The sequence below is a fragment of the Sciurus vulgaris genome (assembly GCF_902686455.1).
Source record: "Sciurus vulgaris genome assembly, chromosome: 1".
Taxonomy (NCBI): Eukaryota; Metazoa; Chordata; class Mammalia; order Rodentia; family Sciuridae; genus Sciurus; species Sciurus vulgaris.
Window position 1 is genome coordinate 43,081,426 of NC_136461.1, and position 21,579 is coordinate 43,103,004.

A 21,579-nucleotide genomic window follows, 5' to 3' on the forward strand; every position below is an offset into this window, starting at 1 on the left:
CCCTGGTGAGTAGAGCTCTATCTGATTCCTTATTGCCACGTCCTGAGCTGCTTTCCTCCTCTGCAGTCTTCCACCATGGTGTTCTGCCTCACCATGGTGTTCTGAAATCATGAGTGCCAAATAAACTCCTCTTCTATTTTGTTCTTTTCAGGTCTTTTGGTCACAGTAGGGAAGAAAAAAAAAAAAAAAAAAAAAAAAGCTAATACAGTAATTCTATAGAAACAAAGTAATTGCCTAGAGATGGGTAGTTGAAAGTGACTGCTAATAGTTTCAGGGTTGCTTTTTGGTGTGATTGAAATGTTTTAAAAGTGATTATGAGGATGGCTGCACAACTCTAAATATAGTAAAAAACATCGACTAGTATATGGTAAATGAAAGAATTGTATGGTTTGTAAATTATATCACAATTAAGCTGTTGAATTAAAATAAAACTAGTAGGCATTAAAAGAAGCAAGAAAGTATAATTCATAATAAGGACTACTCAGTTTATCTGAATCAACTCAAAACTGATACAGATACTAGAATCAGCAGAGAGAGAGAGAGAGAGAGAGGGAGAGAGATTAATAGTTATAATTGTGTTGCATGTGTTGAAGAGTTAAGTAGAGACATGGAGAATATTAAGGACCCAAATCAGACTCCTAGGGATGAAAACAACACTGAAGTGAAAAATATACCAATGGAATTAATGGCAGATTAAATATTGAAGAAGAAATAATTTGTGAATTTGAAGACAGAGCAATAGAAACTATCCAAAACAAATGCTGACAGGAAAAAGAACTTTTAGACCATGAACAGAATATTAGTGGACTGTGGGACATACACTGCCCAATATGTGTTTAAGTAGTGATCAGAAAGAGAGAAGAGGAAGAGGGACAGAGAAAATACTTAAAGAAATAGTGGTTGAAATTTTTGTAGATTGGACCAAGAAGCCCAATGCCTCCTAAGCACAAGAAACATGAAGAAAACCACACCAAGGCACAGATCATAATCCAATTGTTCAAAAGCAATGATAAAGAAAATCTGAAAAGTAATCAGAGAAAAAAGGCACCCTAGCATATCCACACTGTGTACACTACCCTCCTGTTAGAAATTAATAGCCCTTGACTGTTGAGGTATTGCAGTGCTAGTATTCAAGTAACCCTTATTTTGCTTAATAGTGCCCCAAAACACAAGAGAAGTGTTGCTGGAAATTATATTACAGTATATTGCTATTTTATTAGTAGTTGTTGTTGGTCTCCTATTGTGCCTAATTTAGAAATCGAACTTTTCTATGTATGTATAGAAAACAGCATGGTATATATAGGTTTGATGCTATCTGCCCATCCACTAAGGGTTTTGGAAGGTATCCCCACAGACAAACTGGGACTACTGTGTGAATGTGTGTGTGTGTGTGCGTGTGCGTGACTTTTTAGGACTCAGAGAAATTGCTTCTACCTGGTCTTGGAATTGTGAGTGGCCCTCAAAATCCCCTGCAATAGCCACTAGGCAGTGCAGCTTTGGGTTGGTCCCTTTCCCCTCTGGGAAGTGGTGTTCTCTTTTGTCAAAAGCCTGTCTGGCCTCTGAGGTGCCTGCCAGCTCTAATGTCTGTGGTTCTGTGAGCCTAAGGATGAAAGGAGAGCCCCCAGCAAACAATGACAGCAGACAGTTAAACCAGACCAGATTTCCAATCCAAACCCTGGGGCCAAGCCTGAGCCACTTTAAATTCCATTAATCTATCCGCGCGTGTTTGCACAGCAAAGAACCTGTTGTACTTAAAGTCCTGATCTTGTTGCTGGGGCCAGGGAAACTGGGAGAGGACAAATATTGACGCGGGCTGCTGGGTTCTTGCTCCAGGCTGCTCTGCCGACGTGGGCTGGGGAGGCTGCCAGGCTGCCCTTGGTGGCTGCCTCTGGGGCCTGCTTAAGCAGCGCTGTTTGGGAGATTGCTATGGCACCTGCTCCCTCCTGAAAGGAAGAACCAATAAACAAAGAAATAAACACAGGTTCTGCCAACCTCAGCCGCTTCCTGTTTACAGACTGTGGCTCCCCGGCTCCCCTTTCCTCACTAGGAAGACCTGGCTAAGAGTGAGACATCGGGAGGGCTGTGACGGACTCTGAATTTGGGCCTATTCGAGTTTAGCTCCTGGCTCTATCCTCAGAGCTGTGTGATGGTAAGCAAGCAACTTCATCTCTCTGTGCCTCTGGAAGGTGTGAGTAATAAAGCAGGTCACTGAGGATTGGAGGAAACGATACTCCAACGATAAGGTTCGCAGCCGGGCCAAGCCTGGACTAAGCGCTCACTACACACTGCAGCTAATATCACGAGAGCCCCCAGCACGGTGCTTGGCGACCCTTCTTCTGTTTCCCCACGGCATTTGCATGCTGGATCTCACTTCGCCTCTCGGCAGACGATGTGCTAGCCTGGTGTTCAGGCAGCTTTCCTGAGCCTTCGTCACAACCACTCTTCAGAAGGGAGAAATGAATGTGTTCTTCCTGCTGAAAACCTGCCAGTGCCCTGCCGCGCCCTCAGACAAGGTCCCCCTCTGCAGCCCATGCACTCCGGGTACAGGGAACACTTCTTGCTCCCTCAGTTACTGGTGCCCTCCCTAAGCTTGGCTGCCTGCCCCTGCCCAGTGCCAGCATCCCATTCCTGCCCTGACTCCACCTGTGCTCTGTTTCCTGCTTCCCTCCTGGCTCAGTCCTCTTCAAGGTCAAGGCCTTGCTCAGTCATCACCTCTGTTGGCAAGCTTTCCCAGGCCTCCAGAGACAGCACAGAATAGTGGCTGTCAAGGCAAGCACCTGGGGTTTGGAGTCCACATATCTGGTTCTGGCTCCCACCAGTAACAGGCCCTTCAACAAGTGAGAGATCTTAAGTCCTCTAAAAGCAGTCCAGTTTCCCTGCTTCATCACTCCAGTGACACCTCACTGGCCTTGGGGTGAAGTGGGACATACTGTGCCCACCATGCTCCATTCCCCACTCCCCTCTCCTGCTCTCCTCCCCATCCCATGCTTGGGTCACTCTGGCTGGTTGGACATTCCCTGACTGAGCCGTACCCGGATCATGTCTCAGTTGACACTGACCAACTCAGGAATGTCCTTTTCCTCCACTCCACCCTCGGGAAACCCTCCTGGAGGACCCCAAAGTCAGTTCCAAGCTTTCTCCATCTGAACTAAGGATGCCCACAGCCCCTGCTTGGGCTGCAGTTGGAAAGAAACCCAGCCAATGGTGCCAGAGCAGAAGGTTGACTGTTCCCTGTCCCAGGGCAGAGGGTGGGGACAGAGAATGATAAGGGACTCATCTCGCTGCCTCTTCTCCTGATCTTCCGTTCTCCAGCCCCTGGGCTGCTTCCCACTGAAAGGATGACAAATACACTCTATGGTGTGCAAATTCCACAGGGCAAGCTAGGGTAACTGGGTTGGGAAAAATGCTAAAGTGACCTCCAAACCCAGCAAAATCTGCCTTAGATACCAAATGGGCAGTAAGTGGTATATACTTTACTTAAGTGCCACCATCAGGGCTAAATTCCTCGGCTTGGCACTTAAGTCTCAAACATTTCTTCTAAGAGGGGACAAGATTGGGATCAGCAAGACTGGCATGGAGCAGAGGAGCATATTTCCTCTGTGTGGTCTCAGAGACAGGCCTAAAATCATGAAGGCAAATTCTCCGTTAGGAACTGACAACATGATAGTGAGCTGCCTGTCATTGGAGGCATTCAAGCAGTGACTGAGCAACTGGAAAGCAGAAGAGGCGATTCCTATTGAGATGCAGTGTGTATATCCTGCTAGATGATTCTGAAGGATCAGGTCCAGGACCTGACGTTCCTGTGAAGAGCCATCAGTGCCATTCCAGCTAGCCTCTGACACTGGTCCAGAAGGCCTTCTCAGGGTCCAGGACAGGAGTACTCATCAGACCAGTCAGAGCAGTGCTGCACGTGGTCCTGGCAGAGAGTCCTTGGGATACAGCTACAGTATTGGAAGACAGTCGGAGAGCAGTGCCACCACCCAGGGTCACAGGGTGGGCATGCAGTCACTGAGGAGACAAGAATGGGCAGAGGCATGACTGTGGTGTCCTGGAATGTCCCAGACCCCAGGGCACTCCCTAGCTCTGAAACCTGCCATAGCTCCCTATAATCCCACCCCATCTGACATGGGCTGACTGTATTCCTGGTTTCCCTGCAGCAGAGAGAATTGAGACTCCATTACTCACCCTGTCCAAGTCTCAATTTCTTTATCTACTCAAGGTTGTTTTTAAGTGAAGGAAGAGAGCAGTGGTCAAATATGAATGGGTGCCTAGTCCCTCCCCCATCACCTGCTCTTACTCTCTGCCTTATCCTAATTCCAGCCACACCAACCCCTGAAGAGCCCCTGATGGTGCCTCACAGACTTCTTTCCCTTGCCCTGTATCCTGGCCTTTACATCAGACCCTGCCTGTAGAAATCCTGTCTTTGAAACCCTGTCTATTCTGTTTGTCTTTCTCTCTTTCTTTCAATGTTGGGTAAAGAACCCAGGGCCTTATGCATGCTAGACAAGGGCTCTACCACTGAGCTACATCTCCAGTACCTTTTATTTTATTTTGAGACAGAGTCTCACTAAGTTGCCCAGGGTGGCCTCAAACTTGTGATCCTCCTGCCTCAGCCTCCAGAGTGGCTGGGATTATAGATGTGCACCATCATGCCCAGTTGTTAAAACCCTGTCTACTCTCTAAGACTGGCTGGAATGTCACCTCTCCTAAGAAGCCTCCCTCACCTCCTTCAGGGTCCAGAATTTCTTTTTGTCATGAGTCCTGGGGGTGTGTTTGTCTGACCCATGACTGTCCCCCACTGGAATCTTGTACCAGGCCCAGGCTCAATAGTGCTCTGGGCATGTTTGTTGATTGAACACTGGGGAAAGGATTTAAAGAAAACTCTGACTGAAAGAAACTCTCATTTAAAGAAAACTCCAGACAGGGAGTCAGGAGACTTGGATATTCACCCAAGCTCCCTTCCTGTCACTCACTGTCCCTTCTCCTCTTGGAGCTTCAGCTTACGTACATACAAGTTGGGTCCAGCTCTTCCTGCCCTGCATTTCTTTACAGGAAAACCCAGGTTCAGATCCCAGTTGGGACATGCATGTCTCCTTACATGACAGCCTCTGGGCCCCAGTGTCCTCAGCTGTGTCCTCAAAGGTAAGCTGACCACCACAGGAGAAAGAACCTCCAGAAGGCCTTGAGCAGTGAGCACCCCACTCTGACATATTCAAGCAGGCATAGAAAACTTCTTCCCGGGATGCAGGGAAGGCACGTAGGGTGGATCCCCAGAGATTCCCTGGTCAACCTCTGACCCCTGGCTACTGCCTGCTACCTGCCCCAGTCCCTCCTGTGCCAGACACCCACCTGGACTCAGTTCATCCGAGCAGTCTCCACAATTGTTGATCCCATCACACTTTTGGTCTGAGTAGATCCAGGAGGCCCGGTCTCCACAGTGGGCTAAGAGGAAGCTGGGGAGGCTCTGGGGTACATCTTCTGCAGAGGGGCAGATGAAGCGGAAAGAAGTTCACACCTGGCCAAAGCTACCTCAGGGCCATCTGGTGGTGGATAATCCTGGCCACCCTGGCAGCTGCCAAACTCAGGGTCACCTCCTGCTCATTCTAGGAAGGGTGTAGTTCTCATGGGAGAGGAGGTCAAGTTTACCGGAGGGGAATACTTATTTGTCTCTGCACCCAGCAAAGCTGCCTCACCCTTTCTCATCCCGGCCCAGCTCTGTCTTTCCACCACACATTGCTTGCACTATTCCTCCTTCCAGAAGAGTCTCCTTGACACCAATTCAAAATCATTCTGCCTTCAAGTCCACGTTCAAACTCCTCCACCACCAGAAAGCCTCCTCCAACTGGAATGTAACAGGTGTGCTTCTTGCACTTGGGTCTCAGAGCTAAGTGGGTGTGGCTTACACGCCTCATGAGAGGGACCCCTTTTCAGTGGGCTCTGTGTTAGGCAGCCGTGTGATAGGACTATCCAAAACTCACACGAACTTGGGCCACATCACCGGAGAGAAAAGATCCAGACTGGAGAAGAGACAAGTCTTTGTTCTTTGGACTGGCCAGATCCAGGCAGAAATGTGATGGAAGTTTCTAGGGCCTGACCAGGGAGAGGGACGTGGGAAGTTGGTATGTGTTCTGTGGTACACTGGTACAATGTAGTGACTGTGACTGGAGTTCAAGGTGTGACCTAAAGAAGGGGCCAGAGACTAATTCCCAAATCCATGCAGAACCATCACAGAGAAGGATTGAAAGGTGGTCTGTCAGGCAGAGGTTGTGGAGTGGGCCAAGTCGGAGCCAGGCTGGGATAGTACTGGAAACAGCAGAAAGTGCAGGGCAAGGCACACCTTCCTCTGGGAACATCATCCAAATCTTGGGGCGGTGGTGAGCTCCCATCCCAGGAGTATGCAAGGAGGCTGGTGGTCTGTTGGGACTTCCTGTGGAGGGGTTGATAGGAGCTGGGGCACAAACTAAAGACTCTTGAGGATTTGTGTGCCATGCAATGTCCCTCCCCACTCAGCTCTGCTCCCCGACTCATCAGGCTCTTTCCCCGCTGTGGGTTCAGGTACTGATTTCATGCTTCTCCTTTCTCCTAAGATCTGTCAGGTCTCCATGGTGTGGTCCCAGGTCTTCCCATCTATCCATTCACTGGGTCACTGGGCATCATTCCAGATACCCAACTGTATCAGAGGGCCCCCACATCAAGCAGACCAGAACTGCCCCGGAGGAGTTCACAGTCTGATGCGGTTGCAGACATGATACCAGTCTGACTAGGACTGGGTCACAGGGAGGCCCAGGATTTGTTGGAACCCAAAGGGGGATCTTCAACCTAGAGTGGGAATCAGGGGAGGCTTCCTGGAGGAAGTAGCACTTGAATTCTGCCTTATGGATGAATACAGGTCCTCTGGGAGTGGAGGTGCACCGTGAAGGTATATGTGTGTAGCTGACTGGGACGGGGTGGGGGCAGGTGTTCCTGGCCAGAGGCACAGTGTCATCCAAGGCGTGGGGCCTGACACACTCAGAGATGGTCAGGCTTCAGTGAGCTGCAGGGAGAGATGAGGCAGGGGCCACCCCTGGGAGGGCTGATCTGGGCAGGGCATGACCAAGGGGCACTCACGGCACAAGCTCTCATCCTCATCGTCGCCATGGGGACAGGTGCGAAGGCCATCACACACCCTGCTGGCCGGGATGCAGCTCCTCTGGTCGTGGCACAAGAAGCCTGTCCTATTGGTCAGTGTCACACAGGCCTGGGCCCCTGCGTGGGCAGGGGGAGGCCCCAGAGAGTCAGGGTGGTGCCGCAGGGCAGCACCTGGGTGAGCAGGGTTGGGCACTGAGCCCCACCTGAGCTCCACCCGAGGGGCTGGGGCAGTGGGGGGGGGGGGGACTCAGTGGTGGGGAGCTGGCCTCCTGCTAGCTCCTGCCAGCTGGGCAACCTCGAGCAGATGACCTGACCTCTCTGAGCCTCTGGAGGGCTGGGCCCAGGGAGGGCTTCCCAGAGGAGGGCTAAGTCCTGCAAAATGGGAATCATAGCCCACACCCCAGGACCCGTGTGGGTGCAGTGAACACTTTTCTGTGGACCCACGCAGAGCACAGAATGCGCGGAAACAGCCGTGGCCCCGGCCCTTATCTGCGCCCTCAGAGGAGGCTCTGAGGACAGCGCCTCTCAGCGAACCCCTTTCAGTGGGCTCTCCTGGTAGCAGGTTAGCTTGTCAGAAGCAAGGTCTTCGGGCTGTCTGGGGGACCATGGGTCTTAATCCCTCACATCCGGGTACAACTTCACCGTCCACAGAGAACGTTCACATTTTTATCCCACTGTCCCCCAAGCATCCCTGTGGAAATGTCACCATCTGCCCACCTCAGGGAGAAGAGACACCCACATGCCACCCCTCGGGCTGCTGCCTAAGAATGAAAGAAACTGGCAGATGAGATGGGCAGCCTCCTGGCCCCAGACTGTGCACATGTGTGTGTGTGCGCTCCCTGGGGGCGGCAGCAGGTTTGTGTGTGTGTGCGAGTGTGAGCCACGTCTCCGCTCCTGGCACCCTGGGCTAGCGTGAGGAGGCCAATGCTCGGGGACACTCTCGCTGTCTGCAGACACACACACAGACACCCACATTGGCACACACATGCTCACACACAGACATCTGCACCTACATGCACAGGCCCACACACACACAAACACCCACACTGACGCACACACTCACAGACACACATGTGCATACAGGTATGTGATTGCGACTCCCTGTGTATTCCCAGCTAAGCCCTGTACCCCTGTTCCTGCGCAGGCACATAGAGGACTGTGAATTTTCCCCTGACCCCATCTCGTCCCCTTTTACCAGCCCTGCCTGGCTGCAGAGCCATCTCTTAGAAAGGTAGGGCTGCGGACATCCTCCCTGGCTCAGCCCCTTCCCACGGGGCCATTCAGTGCTCCACTCTTCGTCCCTTGGTCTTCTTGCAGTCCCTCCTCTTCATCCTTCCTCCCACCCAAGGGACCCTGCACATGCTGTTCCCTCTCCTTGGATGCTCTTCCTGACACTCTACTAACCAATCTCCATTTTCTCTTCTCATCTGGGTTCCCTTTCAAGGCACCCACCCTGACTCCCACATAAGGCCAGAGTGCCTGTTGCAGACTCCCCACGCCCCCACTAACCCCGCCCTAGTGTGTTTACCAGACCATTGCTCCCCAAACAGCTCCACGAAGGCCTGGACTATGTTGGGCTGCTCTTCACTGAGGCTGCCTGCAGAGATGTATTGGACATGTCCCTGTCCTCCATGGTAGACAGACATACAGCTGGACAGTGCCACCCAGGGTGACCAGGATAGGGGAAGAGAAGTGTGGAGGCTGTGGGGCTGAGATGAGGCAACTAACCCAGCCTTGGAGTCAGGGCAGGTTTCCAGGAGAAGATGCCATCCGAGCTGGGTCTTCCCAATCACCCATGTCATTAGATGTGCAAACGGAAGCTCAGAGACGTGTACGGTGTGTGTCTGTGTCTGCCTCCCAAGGAAGTAGTCAAAAGGCACTTGCAGAAGCTAGGCAGGGCTGGGATCCCATGCCCCCCGGCAGGGCTGACCCACCCACTGTTGACCACCCCACCTGATGTGCGTGAAGGCAGTCCAAAGATGACGACCAGGATGATGAGGGTCGCAAGTGTCGCCAGCAGGAGCAGCAGGAAGACTGAGAGGCAGGCCCCGCGTCGGGAGCAGCAGGGGCTGCAGTTTGCTGTGAGGGTTGGGACATATGTTGATGCTGCAGCCAATGACCAGCACTGGGCCCAGGAGCCCCTCTACTGCTCTGGCCCTTGCCAGCACCCCACAGGGAAGGCCAGGGCAGGAGAACTTCCTGGAAAGAGGGCTCCTGAGTCCTCCAAGGGGCTCTGGCTTCTCCGTGCAAACCCACCACCACCAAGTGCTGTCCCTGACTGGCCTCTGCTCCAGTCCTCATCCTCCACAGTCCTCACCCTCCTATGCTCCCAGGCAGCCTCCTCAGGATGCAGAGAGAGATGGAAACCTTGTATCCAGTCCCCACTGTGGGGGTGAAACGACCTCAGGCCCTTCACAGTCATTATTTCTGTTTTTCAAAACCACCCGTTATTTAATTTTGAGTACCACAGATTGAACTCAGGGACACTTAACTCCTGAGCTACAGCAGCCCTTTTCGATTTTTTATTTTGAGACAGGGTCTCACTAAGTTGCTTAAGGCCTCGCTAATTGCTGAGGCTGGCCTTGAACTTGTGATCCTCCTGTGTCAGCCACTGGAGCTGCTGAGATTTATAGGCGTATGCCACCACGCCCAGTAGAACTGCCCTTTATTTTGATAGATGAGGAAACTAAGGTATAGAGAAGCAAAGGTCCAGGTAACCCCATGAAAAGCTAGGATGTGAGTCCACAGCTGTTGAATGCCACAACCCGTATCCTTTCCAGGATTCCAATCGATTGTCTATTCTGGAGCCTGTCGTACAGTACACTGGAGTCCCGGCTCCACCACTTCCTAGCTGAGCAATATTAAGTCACTTAATATTTTTGTGCCTCAATTTCCTCATATGGAAAACGGGGACCATCATATGTGTCAGTTTGTTAAGTTAGTGTAGCAGGACAGCATTTGCCCAGAGTCGGTGCTAGGTGTGAGCTATTCTTACTGTTTATTGAGCATCTATCATGTGGATAGCAGTGAGAGCGGACATCCTGTGCTCATAGGTCTACACTTTGCTCCTTTATTCTCTCTTGCTTGCAAAACAATGAAAGAAATCTTAATTGAGGACCTTCTGGCTCTATAGAGGACACAAGAGTAATTGTGGCTCTGGTCTTGGTCCTTCGAAATCTTATAGTTGCATTAAAAGGTGAAGCATGGACACAGGAATGAGCATGGGCTCTGTCCTGTCCAGGACACACATACCTCCAGAAAAAGGAAGGAGCAGGTTGATTCATTCCTGTGACCAGCTCTGAGGCAGGCACATAGTAGGTGTTTTGTGAATACTTTGTGAATACACTCACCCAGAGAACTGGGAAAGGCCATCGATTTGGGTCAGTTTGGGTCATTTCCACTCAATCCACTCATGTGTCCAGAGCCACCTGCCAGTTAGAGATGTATCTGGGTAGTGGCAGCTCACAGTGTCAGGTGTAAAGGATGCTGGGAAGGTGTGGGCGAGGTGCTGCGTGAGCTCTGCGCAGCAGCTTCAGAAGCACGGGGGAGCTCCCTGGCAAGGGGAGATGAGGGAGGTGCAGAGGGTATTCCAGCAGAGGGCACAGAAGCTGGAGGATGGCATGCAGGACAGGATGTGCGTGTGCCCTGTGCTGGGAGAGGAGACAACAGTAGGTGGACTGGAGGCACAGTGTAAATCTAAAGCCGATAATCCCCACCATCCTGGTGGATGGCTACGTGTCGTCGCAGGTAAACACAGGGCAGGTAACCCAGGAGACGACGCCAAACTGGGCGAGGAGAGGCGTCCTGCTCAGCCAAGCAGCCACTTCTCAAATATTTGTGCAGCACAGGCCATGTGCAAGGTGGGGTCCTGGGGGGGAGGGCTGGGGGCTTAATGTTGAACCGGCCGGACGGAAACTGACGCCCAGGTGAAGATGCCGCACTGCAAAGCTGGGAAGGCTCTAGGCGCCATTTCCTCCCCGGACAGATGGAGGAAAGGATGCCGTTGGTCCCACTGCCACACCCACCACGAGCTAGGACTTGGCAATAAACAGACACCAGCATGGAGCAGCAAGGCACTGGGCTTTGCAACCAGAGGGACCTCAGTTCAAGTCTCAGCACTGCCTCTCCCCGCCGTGTGATGGTGACCTGGTTACCCAGACTCTCCTGGCCTCAGCTGTTGGTGCTCTTAACATGCCCCAACCAGCTGTGCTGAGGATCGAAAGAGATGGTGCAAAGCAGGCCCATAGTAGGGCGGATCCTTTAGAGCTATTGCTGTCGTCTGCCTCTCTGGGTCTGTTTCCTCCTGGAGCAAATGGGGGTCAAGACAGGGCACACCGGAGACACTCCATAAGCACGTGCGCGTCTTCCCTTTGTTTCACAGAGGCAAAGAGAATGGCCCTGGTAGCAAAGTGAGACAGGGGCACATGGTAGGTGCCAAATAAGTGTTGGATCCTGGAGTGCTTTATCCCTTAGAGGTACATAGAGTTGCCCATGTCACTCACCAAGTCAGGGATTTGACTTTGGGGCTCCTTTCCCAACATTACACAGGGGCACTGTAAGCAGCACAGTGCCTGTGAGGGACACAGCACACAGTAGGTGCCCCATAAATGCTTGTGCATGGAGATACTGAACAGTCCTATTAAGCAACTGACTATCAGCATGTCTGGCCAGGAAGCTGGGAACAGATGACATCCACACAGGGAGCAGAAGGACAGAGAAAGCCATGGACCCTCGCTGTGCCTTTGTAGTGGGTTGCTGGGCTCCAAGGCATCCCCACCCAAGGGAGGAGGCCCGCAGGCCCACAGGTCCTTACCTTCCCCTCCAGGGAGGACTCTGGTTCCAGCAGCAGCCTTGAGGTTGACATCTCCCTACCCAAGAGAACAGAGCCAGGGTGACCCTAGAAGAGGCGGTGCCCAGGCTCAGGGGGATTTCAGAATGGGTGGCTGAGAGCCTCAGATGAGACATGCTGTAACTTGCCGAGTGCCCCAACCCTTGTCGCTGCCTCACGTTTCCACCCCTTGGCCCGGGCCGCGCCCGCTGCCGGGAACCCCTTTTCCTCTGCTGTCCACTCGTCCTGCATCTCAGGCAGCTCTTCCAGGGCCCCTCTCCCACAGTGCGCCTGGCTCCTGGCTCCCTCCCAGCGCTGGCCACTTGAGCTCTCTGGCTGGTTTACCTGCTGGGACCCCCTACCAGGTGGCAGGGTGGGCTCTGACTGACCTGGGCGGCCCAGGGAGGCTGGGTGTTAAAGAAGCCCTTTCCTCCCCGCTCCTCAGAACAGAGTTTGCCCTCCCAAGGACAGGAGCCAGCTCAGGGCAGCTCTTACCTGGGCGAAGATCTTGTTCATGTCTCCAGCACCAGACTTCAGGAACTGAGGCGGAGTGCCGAGAACTCAAAGCAGGTACCCTGTCTTATCACCAGGGGCAACCTGGAGGAGGGACTGCAGGAGGCCTCGTCCCAGGCCACACCCTCCTCTACGGGTGGTCCCCTCCCTGGCAGAGGACAGGGCAGGAAGGCAATGCTCATGCCAGGCCTCTCCCCGCTCTGCAGTCTGATAGCAGCCCTGTAGGGTGAAATCCTCATTTTCACTGCACAGAAGAAGAGCCCAATTCAGAAAGGGAGAAACTACCCTTGGGCTCCAAGTCACACAGGGGGTGGAGAGGTGAGATCTAAACTCGGAAACTTTTCTGCACCTACTTTTCCTCCTACATCAATGATGGGACTGTAGCATTGTTATGGGGCGCAACTTAAGAACAGACCGATCACCACTAAGAAGCCCAAATTTGAGAGTCTTTATTAAGCCGTCCAGCTGACTGTCTCACACAATGCCCCCAAAAATGACTCTTGGGAGAACAGCCCCAACCACAGGGTTGTAGGGGTTCTTATACCACACAATTTAATCACAATTAATGTGATTAAAAATCACATTTCTCATAAGTGTCTGTTGCTATGATTCGAAATCACACATTAACATCATGAGATTATCAACAGAGGGGGAAGTGGGTCAAAATGACCCTTACCTAGGTACAAACTAAAGAATGGTTGCTAACATCCACACAATCACTGTTCACATGGTACATTGTTTAGGAGCAATAGGAATCAAAAGAGAGCAATTTTTCTTTACATAGGAATTATCATTCTGTATTGTTAAACATGTCACACTAAGTAACTGATGATGGGCACAGAGGCGGGGTGTTCCCATGGGGGAAGCTTATTTCCTACATAACATGGAATCTCAGAGCAAAATGGAGTCTGTTTAGTCATTTCCTTTACAGTCTGGCCTATAACATTCTCATGGAGCCAGGTCTGTCAGCCCATCACAGCATCTCAAGGCACCAGCTGCACAGGGTATCCAGATACCTCCAGGCAGAAGTATTCAGAATTCCATTCCAGTGCTAGAAAGCAGGGCTCATTTTCTCATGGATATTCTTCTGTTCGATTCAATAGGAAATATAAGTTGAAAGAATATGCATTTGCCACTAAAATTATAAAGCAAATATAGTTTTGGATGACTGTCTTTTTTAAAATTTATTTTTATTGTGAACAAATGGGATACATGTTGTTTCTGTTTGTACATGGAGTAACAGCATACCATTTGCATATTTGGATGACTGTGTTTTAAAACCTGACAATGTGTGTTTCATTTTTCCTGAGGTGGGGGAGATCAGGGCGCTCCTGCTGTACACCCAGCATGGCGCCCTTTCCCCAGCTGCCTCCTTCATTGCTCAGGACACCAAGGCTCTAGAAGTTTAAGGGACTGGTTTAGGACCTGCACCAAGAGGAAAGAGGTGCCACCTTCTGAAACAGGTTCAGGGGTTTCAGGCAGGGTCCCCCTGCAAGCTGTGTCTGGTGCCCACGGGTTTTCTAACCTGCGATCAGCCATTTCTTTCACTTTGGGAAATAGAATGTGGCATCCCTGGGGGGTAGGAGTGGATGGGCAGACCAGGGACAGCCCCCAAGAGGCAAGAAATGACACTGGGAAGAGCTAAATCCTAGACCCAGAGAATGGGGTTCTCATCAGGTCCCTGCCGCTGACTTGACTTGGGAAAGTCACTCCCTCTTCCATCCATAAAATAAAAGGATAGACGAGATGAAGGGGGTGTTTGAGTTAGGGTTTCACAGAATCAGACCCTAAGACAAGAACTGAGGGAAGTAGATGTAATTGGGAATAAGAAACACTGGCTGGGAGTGAGGGAACCCAGACAGGATGGAAGGCTTCGCTGAGGGCATGTTGGCCAGGCAGGTCCCACTGTGCGGCGGAACTGAGCCCGCTGGGGCATTCAGGATCCCTGGTGGAAAAGACTCACCTGCAAGGTACCCGACCAGAGACTGAAGGAACTGGAGCTTTAGTCCCCATCCCTGCCAGCCTATTGGTTGACAGTTGCTGGTGGCCTGCAGTAGGCAAAGAAAGGCCAGTGCTGGCAGCCGCAAGCCAGGCTGATATGCCCTGAGGTGGACAGGGCTGAGGGGGATGGGCACATGCCAAAGACATTGACTGGATCTCATCTTGTATGTCAACTGCAATTGACTAGTACAGGATGTGTGAAACTCGGGTTCAGAAGGATTCTGAGGGCAGGTTGGTGATTGATTAGTGATGTCTGCCATGGGCGTGAGAGTGGAGAGTGATATCATACAGGATGACTAGGTACTCTTCCACCTCTGGCCTTCTTTGATTTTTTTATTTTCCTTTTGAAGAAGACTCTTCAGGGATGTGAAGTGCCCCTTTGTTTGGGCTCCTGCTGCAGTCCATGTAGAGCCACCTCTGACTGTCCTTAGGCTGTCACCAAAAACCCATGAAGGAAGGGCAGCAGGGGCCTTGCAAGACGGAGAGGCCCTGTGCCTCAATCCCTGCACTTCATGATGTCACAGCCCCTGTGATTCACAGCCCTGACCCTCCAGGGCAGGGAAAGAATGGTAGGGTGGTAGCTATTATTTATTGAGCAGCTACTAAGCTCTAGGCACTACACCATCCACCTTACACACATCCTCACTTGACCCTCACAATAACTCTACGAGATAGATAATATTATTCATTTGATTGATGAGGAAACAAGTTCAGAGGGGTAAACTAACTTGCCCACAGCCATACCACGTGTAAATGCCAGAGCTGAGATTTGATCCCAGGCCAGCTTTGACTGTAAGCCTGTAGACCTGCAGAGTTGGTTTACATCCCCACGTTTGTGTAGAGTTTCTTTTTTTTTCTTACATTTTTTATTGGTGTATTATAGTTGTACATAATGGTGGAATTTGTTGTTACACAGTCCTACATGCATACAATATAACAATATAATTTGGCCAATACCCCTTCCCAGCACTTCTTCCCTCCCCTCCTCCTACCTCCTGGTCCCTTTCCTCTGCTGGTCTCCCTTTGATTTTCTTGAGATCCCTGCCTACCCATCTTTCTTTTTCTTTTTCCTCTCTAGCTTCTATGTATGAGAGAAAACATGTGCCCCTGACCTTCTGAGTCTGGCTTATTTCACTTAATATAGCTTAATATAGTATTTTCCAGTTTCATCAATTGTCCTGCAAATGACATAATGTCTTTTTCCTTAATGGCTGATTAAAACTCCATTGTGCACATATACCATAGATATGCATATATATATATATATATATATATATATATATATATATATATATATATATATAAAAAACTCAAAAAAACCTAACACTGAAAAAAGAATCCAAATGACCCCATCAACAAATGGGCAAATGAACTAAACAAACGCCTCTCAAAAGGAGAAATACAAATAGCCAACAAATACATGAAAAAATGTTCAACATCATTAGCAATTAGGGAAATGCAAATCAAAACCACATGGAGATTTCATCTCACACCGGTCAGAATGGCAGTCATCAAGAATACAAATAATAGGGCTGGGGATGTAGCTCAGTTGGTAGTGTGCTTGCCTCACAAGCACAAGGCCCTGGGTTCAATCCCCAGCACCACAGGGGACACAGGTCCCCAGGTCCCCTCAAAGCACCCAGGATCTCTGTTGGCAGAGCCAAAGGAAGCTGGGGCTCCGTGAGTGCCATGGCCTCATTTTACAGAAGTGGGAACTAAGGTGGGGTGGGGAAGGACTTGCCCAAGGCCATACAGCGGTCAGTTTCCTGGCCCGGCCAGGGCTCCAGCCTCTGCAGCAGGTGGCCACAGGACCTTCACAGGGGTGGTCTCAATTCCTTTTGGCATCGACTTCTTCCTCACCTGGGCAGAGCCCCCAGGCTGCCAGCCCTGAGTGCCCCAGCAATTGCGCCTGAAGGGCACCACTCAGATGCTAGGCCCATCTGGTCCCCTTGTCCCCTTGTTTTAGGGGCTCTCACTGCAGTTATTGGATGGTTCTCTTGAGGAGAAGGAAGGGCGTGGGCTACGTGGGACAGCTCCCCCTCCGCCCTGCTTTGTCTGGAGCTCCTGGGCCAAAACTGAGAGAACATCTAGCAAGAGCACAAGCTTTGGAGCTGATAGTCCAAATGGCCCCAGCACTAGCTGTGTGATCCGGGACAGGTCACTTACCCTCTCTGAACTTTATCTTCTTTTCCACTTGTTCCTTAATCGAGGTGGTACCCCAACAGGGAGGTCTTTCTTTCCTCCCCTCCCCACCCAACACCACACCAAGTTCACTCTCTTCACTTGCTCTAGTACCTTCTCCACCCCTTCTCCAGCCTGGCCCTTCAAAAGAGAAGTTTCACAAAAGAGAAAACATATAAAGGTAGGAGGAGTCATGTAATAAATGATCACGTGTCCACCACCAAGTCAATGCTCATTTAGTCCTTTTTGCTTCAGATTTTTTTTCTATCAAGTATGGCAAAATCAAAAGCCTATTTTTTTTCCAATTGTGTTCCTTTCCCTCCCTCTCCAGAGTCTGCTTCCTCAATATACTGTGGATGCTTTCACTCTATGTGTACATATGCATAAAATATAAATATGTAGTACTGCCCTTATGGAAATTTTTTCTTTTGTCCTGGGGATTGAACCCAAGGGTTCTGCTTAACCACTAAACCACATCTCCAGCCCTTTTAAATATTTTATTTATAGACAGGATCTTGATGAGTTGCTTAGGGCCCCGCTAAGTGGCTGAGGCTGGCTTTGAACTTGTGAGCCTCCTGCCTCAGCCTCCTGAGCCGCTGGGATTACAGGTGTGTGCCATTGCTCCCAGCTCTTCCTTTCCTTTTTATTCTTATTTTTCTGCAGCACTGGGGATGGAACCCAGAGCCCCGCCCATGCTAGGCCAGAGAGTACTTTATCACTGAGCTGCACTCCCAGCCCTGTGGCAAAATTCAAAAAAAAAATTACGTAAATATCACTAGCATATTTATCTTTCTTGCTCTTTAGCCACACAATACATGCAGAATTGCACACTGTAGGGGCATCTCCAACTTTCCCAGATAATGTCAAACTGTCAAATTGGTAGTACCGATTTGCACTCCATTAGTCATGGGTGAGAGTTCCTGTCCCCCCAGGCTCATCAGCCCTGGCAGTCGTCAGACTTCCTGACACTTGCCAGTCTGAGAGGTGTGAAATGGCATGTGGTTTAACTTTCACTTCTTTTGTTATTCCTACCGCTGCCACCGCTTGCTAACATTTTTGAGTACTTGCTTTGGCCACATGCTGTCCTGCATGCTTTCTGTACATATCTCCATCATAGGACATTGGATTATCATCATCTCCGTTTTACAAGTGAGGAAACGGAGGCTGAAAGAAATAAAGTTCCTTGTCCAAGGTTCACAGCTGAAAAGTGGCAAAGCCAGGATTCAGGGCTGACTGGCTGAAGAAACAAACACACTCATCCCTGCCTGTGACCTCACTGCTCGCAAGTGTGACCTGTGGACCAGTGACATCCCATCCTTTGGATTCCGGTTAGAGATGCAGAATCTCTGGTCTCCTCCTGGATCTCAAAACGAGAATCTGCATCTTACGAGATTCCCGGGAGATTCGAATGCATGATAAATTTGAAAAGCCCTGGCCCCACCCTGTGCTGCCAACACTTTTACAAATACATTGCTCTTCTGGATTTCCTCCCTGGTGAGTTTCTTTTTCTTATATGTTGCCCATTATTAAATGAATGTTTTCTTTTTATTGATTTATGGATTCCCTTTTTTGGGGGGATGGGGGAACCACAGGTTTATTTGGGCTACACCATACACACTCATTATACCCAGGACAATGGCATGCATGTGCCACCTTGTCCAGCTGGGCCCAGAGGCAGTGGGGTACAATCTCCTCCCTGGTGACCCAGACCCAACTGGGCCCCTTCTTCCTGGCAACTGAGGGAGGGGGCCACTGAGGTGGGCTGCAGGCCTGGAAAGGGGAAGTGAGCAGGAGGGGCCCGGGGCCAGGGAGGGCTTGCCTGCCTCACACCAGGAACCACACCACAGCAGCTGCTGGAGAGCACCTTCATCGGACTGGTCTCAAGGAACCCATCGTCCACAACGGTAAACCTAACAGAAGTTGAACACCAGGCCCAGAGCACAGACATTGTAGAAATACTCCTTCAAGACTGCCATGGAGTTGTGTTTGACCTCCAGGTAGGCCAGGTAGTGGTCATCAGCATTCACACATGCAGAAGTAGAGGCATCAGTAGATGATCATAAAGCCCCTCACATGGCAACCCCATCAAGACCTCAGTGACCCTGTCACTGAGGCAACTGGGCAGCTCTGGCTCTCCTTGGATTTCTTTATACTGAATTTGAATAATTTGTTACATGGGCTATAAATCTCTCTCCCAGTCTGGCTTGTCAATTGCTGAGAACGACTTTTGCGGGCTCCCTCTACCTTTCTTTCTTGCCCCAACCATGTAAAAATCCCACTCTAGGAAGCTTTCTTTGACCCTCCTTCCTCTCCTTGGTTTTAATCTTCCCTTATATTCCTTTGGCTCTGGCTCCCTTCTAGCCTGGTTATAGCCACTAGAAACCCCTGGACACTGGTGGGGACAATCCCAGCTTGTGTCGGACAGACCTGGGAATTCACCTTGACGCTGCCAGGTTAATACCTATGTAGGGTGTCAAGTCACAGTCTCTCCAAGTGGCAGTTTCCTTATCTGAAGAACATGGGCGAGGGTACTTACAGAGCTGGACTTAGGACGAGGAGCATGACCCTCTGAGGGCAGGAGGTTCTCTTTGGGTGCCTTGGTCTGTTTCCAGTTACAGAAATGTTCTTGAGGGTTGCAGCTGCTTCTTAGCCCAGGGCCCAGCACTGGACAATGCTGAATTGGCACCACAGTCAGAGGCTTGGTCCCTGCCTCCGCATCTGTCCCTCCTCCCTCCTGCCTCTCACAGCCCTGGAGTTCTGGCTGAGATTGTTTCCTCAACTGTCAAATGGAGACATTAACCCCATCTTTTTCTAGAGAGATGTTATGAGGATCCATTTAAGTAGAGGTGTGAGACTGCTGTGGAGGGCTTGGCAGATATCAGTGGGGGATCAACAAACCCCATCATGAATTATCTAAGGCACTTTCACGACGGCATCATAATATCATTTATTGCAGATGATCCAATATTTATTGAAATTTATACACTTACGTATTATGAAATTAACAGATTTGAAGCTCCAATAATGATGGCATGACAGTATGCACCTTAAGCAGGTAACATTATCAAGAGCTTTTGTTGAACCTTTCATTTCCAATCAATTGCTGATTTCGTTCCACCCAAGCCTTCAATTATTGCTGTTTTAACTTTGCAAAAACAAGAATGAAAAGAACATTAAAAAAGCAGGAAAAAAAAAAAGCAGGAAAACAAACCCAAATAATTTAGAACTGAGCAAGCAAACAAAAATAATTTACTCTTACAGTGGCCAAGTAAAACGAGACAACTTCTAAACCAGGGGTTTGGTGAACTTGGGTGGGGGAAAAAAACCTTTATTTTTACCAACTTCTAGCTGAAAGGTAACGTTTTCTTCAATTATGAATGTAGACAGCAACCCACAGCACTATCAGTGGTCCCTATGACTTCACCGTCAACAGAAACCACAGGCAGGTGCATGACAGTCATTACACATACTTAAAATCACTTTGCAATTATGTGAGTTTTAGAACTACTCCTTAGTTTTATTTTGTATGAATAAAGAAACACCTTCACGACTCTGTTACAAACTTTTGAAAACATTTTAATAAAATTGCCCCAGATTCTAGAACAAGTAGTCAAGAAAAGAGATTAAAAAGGTAACTCAAGCTGATGATACGCAAACATGACAACAGGACATGGTTAGCAACTGGACACCTGGAAGGAAGGGCTAAAGAGCACACTGAGTTCAGAGAGGCTGGCAGGCAAACCCAGGGTTGGAGGGTGGTGGGACACTGACTAGCATTGTAATTGAATTTAGCCCAATAAGAAGCAGTCTGCTGAGAAGCAGGACCCATAGAGCAAACTTCCCAATTTGCTTAGCAGCACTGACTGTGACCAAGACACAGAGACCAGGGTTAGGCCTACCATCCAAACAACAATGTGGGGGAAAAGGTAGGCTTATAGATAAGAGCTTTAAAGTATCAGTAAAATAGCTGGTGCGGTGGTGCACTCCTGCCATCCCAGCAACTCAGGAGTCTGAGGCAGGAGGAATGAAAATTCGAGGTTAGCCTCAGCAAATTAGTGAGGCCCGAAATAACTTAGTGTCAAACAATAAAAAGGGCTGAGGAATCAGTAAAATAAATGAAAATAGGATTAGTAGGCATTAAAGAAAAAAAAACTATGAGGCTTATATATTGTTGATTGCTAGACACTTGTCCCTCTGGTCTACCTTTCGTAGTTTTTTTTTTCTTTTTTTCAATACTGGGGAATTTTTACCACTGAGTCACTGAGCTACATCTCCAGCCCTTTTTATTGTTTGTTTTAAGATAGGGTTTCATTAAGTTGCCCAGGCTGACCTCAAACTTAGGATCCTGCCTCAGCCTCCCAAATTGCTAGGATTATAGGTGCGAGCCACCATGCCCTATCTTCCATATAATTGTCCAAGAGAATCCTTCTAAAAGTTACCCTCTTGCTGAACTCCTTGTAACGATCTCCACTGTGTTCAGGATCAAGACCAGGTTTAAGGAGGTCCTTGATTATCCTGTCTATTGCTATGCTTTTTTATGCTGTATCTCAAGTCTACAATTCAGCTCCCTACCTACCTGCCTCTGGGTACTTCAGCCTATTGTTCCCATTGCCTAAGACACTGCTCCCTGTATTTCACCAGACTTTCCCTTTCCCTCTCCCTCCAGGTTTTAGTGTGGCTTTCTTCTTCCTGGAATTAGGGATTTATATTAATAATAATACCTCCCTCTTTAGACTATAAGAATCTGGTCAGGCACCAGGCCTTACTGTAGCCCTCTCACCTACAGCAGGGCCAGGCATTTAAGCTCTCAACTGGTTGTTGCATGGTTAAAACTATGGATCTATAATAGAATGTCTGGGCAAAATCACTGCCTTGGTGTGTGGTAGTAAGGGTAACCAGAAACCTTTAGATCACTATCCCCAATGTGT

The 21,579-nt window shown here is 49.7% G+C and overlaps 1 protein-coding gene across 4 annotated transcripts; it reads right to left on the bottom strand.

Annotated features, from left to right (window-relative positions):
- Positions 1–976: 976 nt before the first annotated feature.
- On the bottom strand, positions 977–12,638 carry LDLRAD1 (low density lipoprotein receptor class A domain containing 1). Of its 4 annotated transcripts, none has more exons than XR_013766036.1 (7): positions 12,452–12,573; positions 11,942–11,996; positions 9,082–9,207; positions 7,108–7,245; positions 5,350–5,478; positions 3,792–4,008; positions 977–1,943 (listed from the first exon to the last, which is right to left on the bottom strand). XR_013766036.1 is itself a non-coding variant. In XM_079153003.1 (7 exons), exons 1-6 carry the CDS (start codon positions 12,470–12,472, stop codon positions 5,394–5,396), a joined length of 537 nt encoding a protein of 178 aa, XP_079009129.1. In that variant the 5' UTR covers positions 12,473–12,638; the 3' UTR covers positions 3,879–4,008; positions 5,350–5,393. The 4 variants fall into 4 exon arrangements, 3 of the variants coding, with proteins under 3 accessions (XP_079009128.1, XP_079009130.1, XP_079009129.1); XM_079153003.1 differs by lacking the exon at positions 977–1,943 and adding an exon at positions 5,979–6,090 and having other exon boundaries at positions 3,879–4,008; positions 12,452–12,638; XM_079153002.1 differs by having other exon boundaries at positions 977–4,008; positions 12,452–12,570.
- Between the last annotated feature and the right edge of the window lie 8,941 nt (positions 12,639–21,579).

Excerpts from the sequence above, each read along its gene's own strand:
- LDLRAD1 (XM_079153002.1), bottom strand. The coding sequence starts at position 12,472 with ATGAACAAGATCTTCGCCCAG. Across the intron at positions 9,208-11,941 it reads AGTCCTCCCTGGAGGGGAAG|CAAACTGCAGCCCCTGCTGC; the intron begins GTAAGGACCTGT and ends CAACCCTCACAG. Across the intron at positions 7,246-9,081 it reads ACTGCCTTCACGCACATCAG|GGGCCCAGGCCTGTGTGACA; the intron begins GTGGGGTGGTCA and ends CTGCCCACGCAG.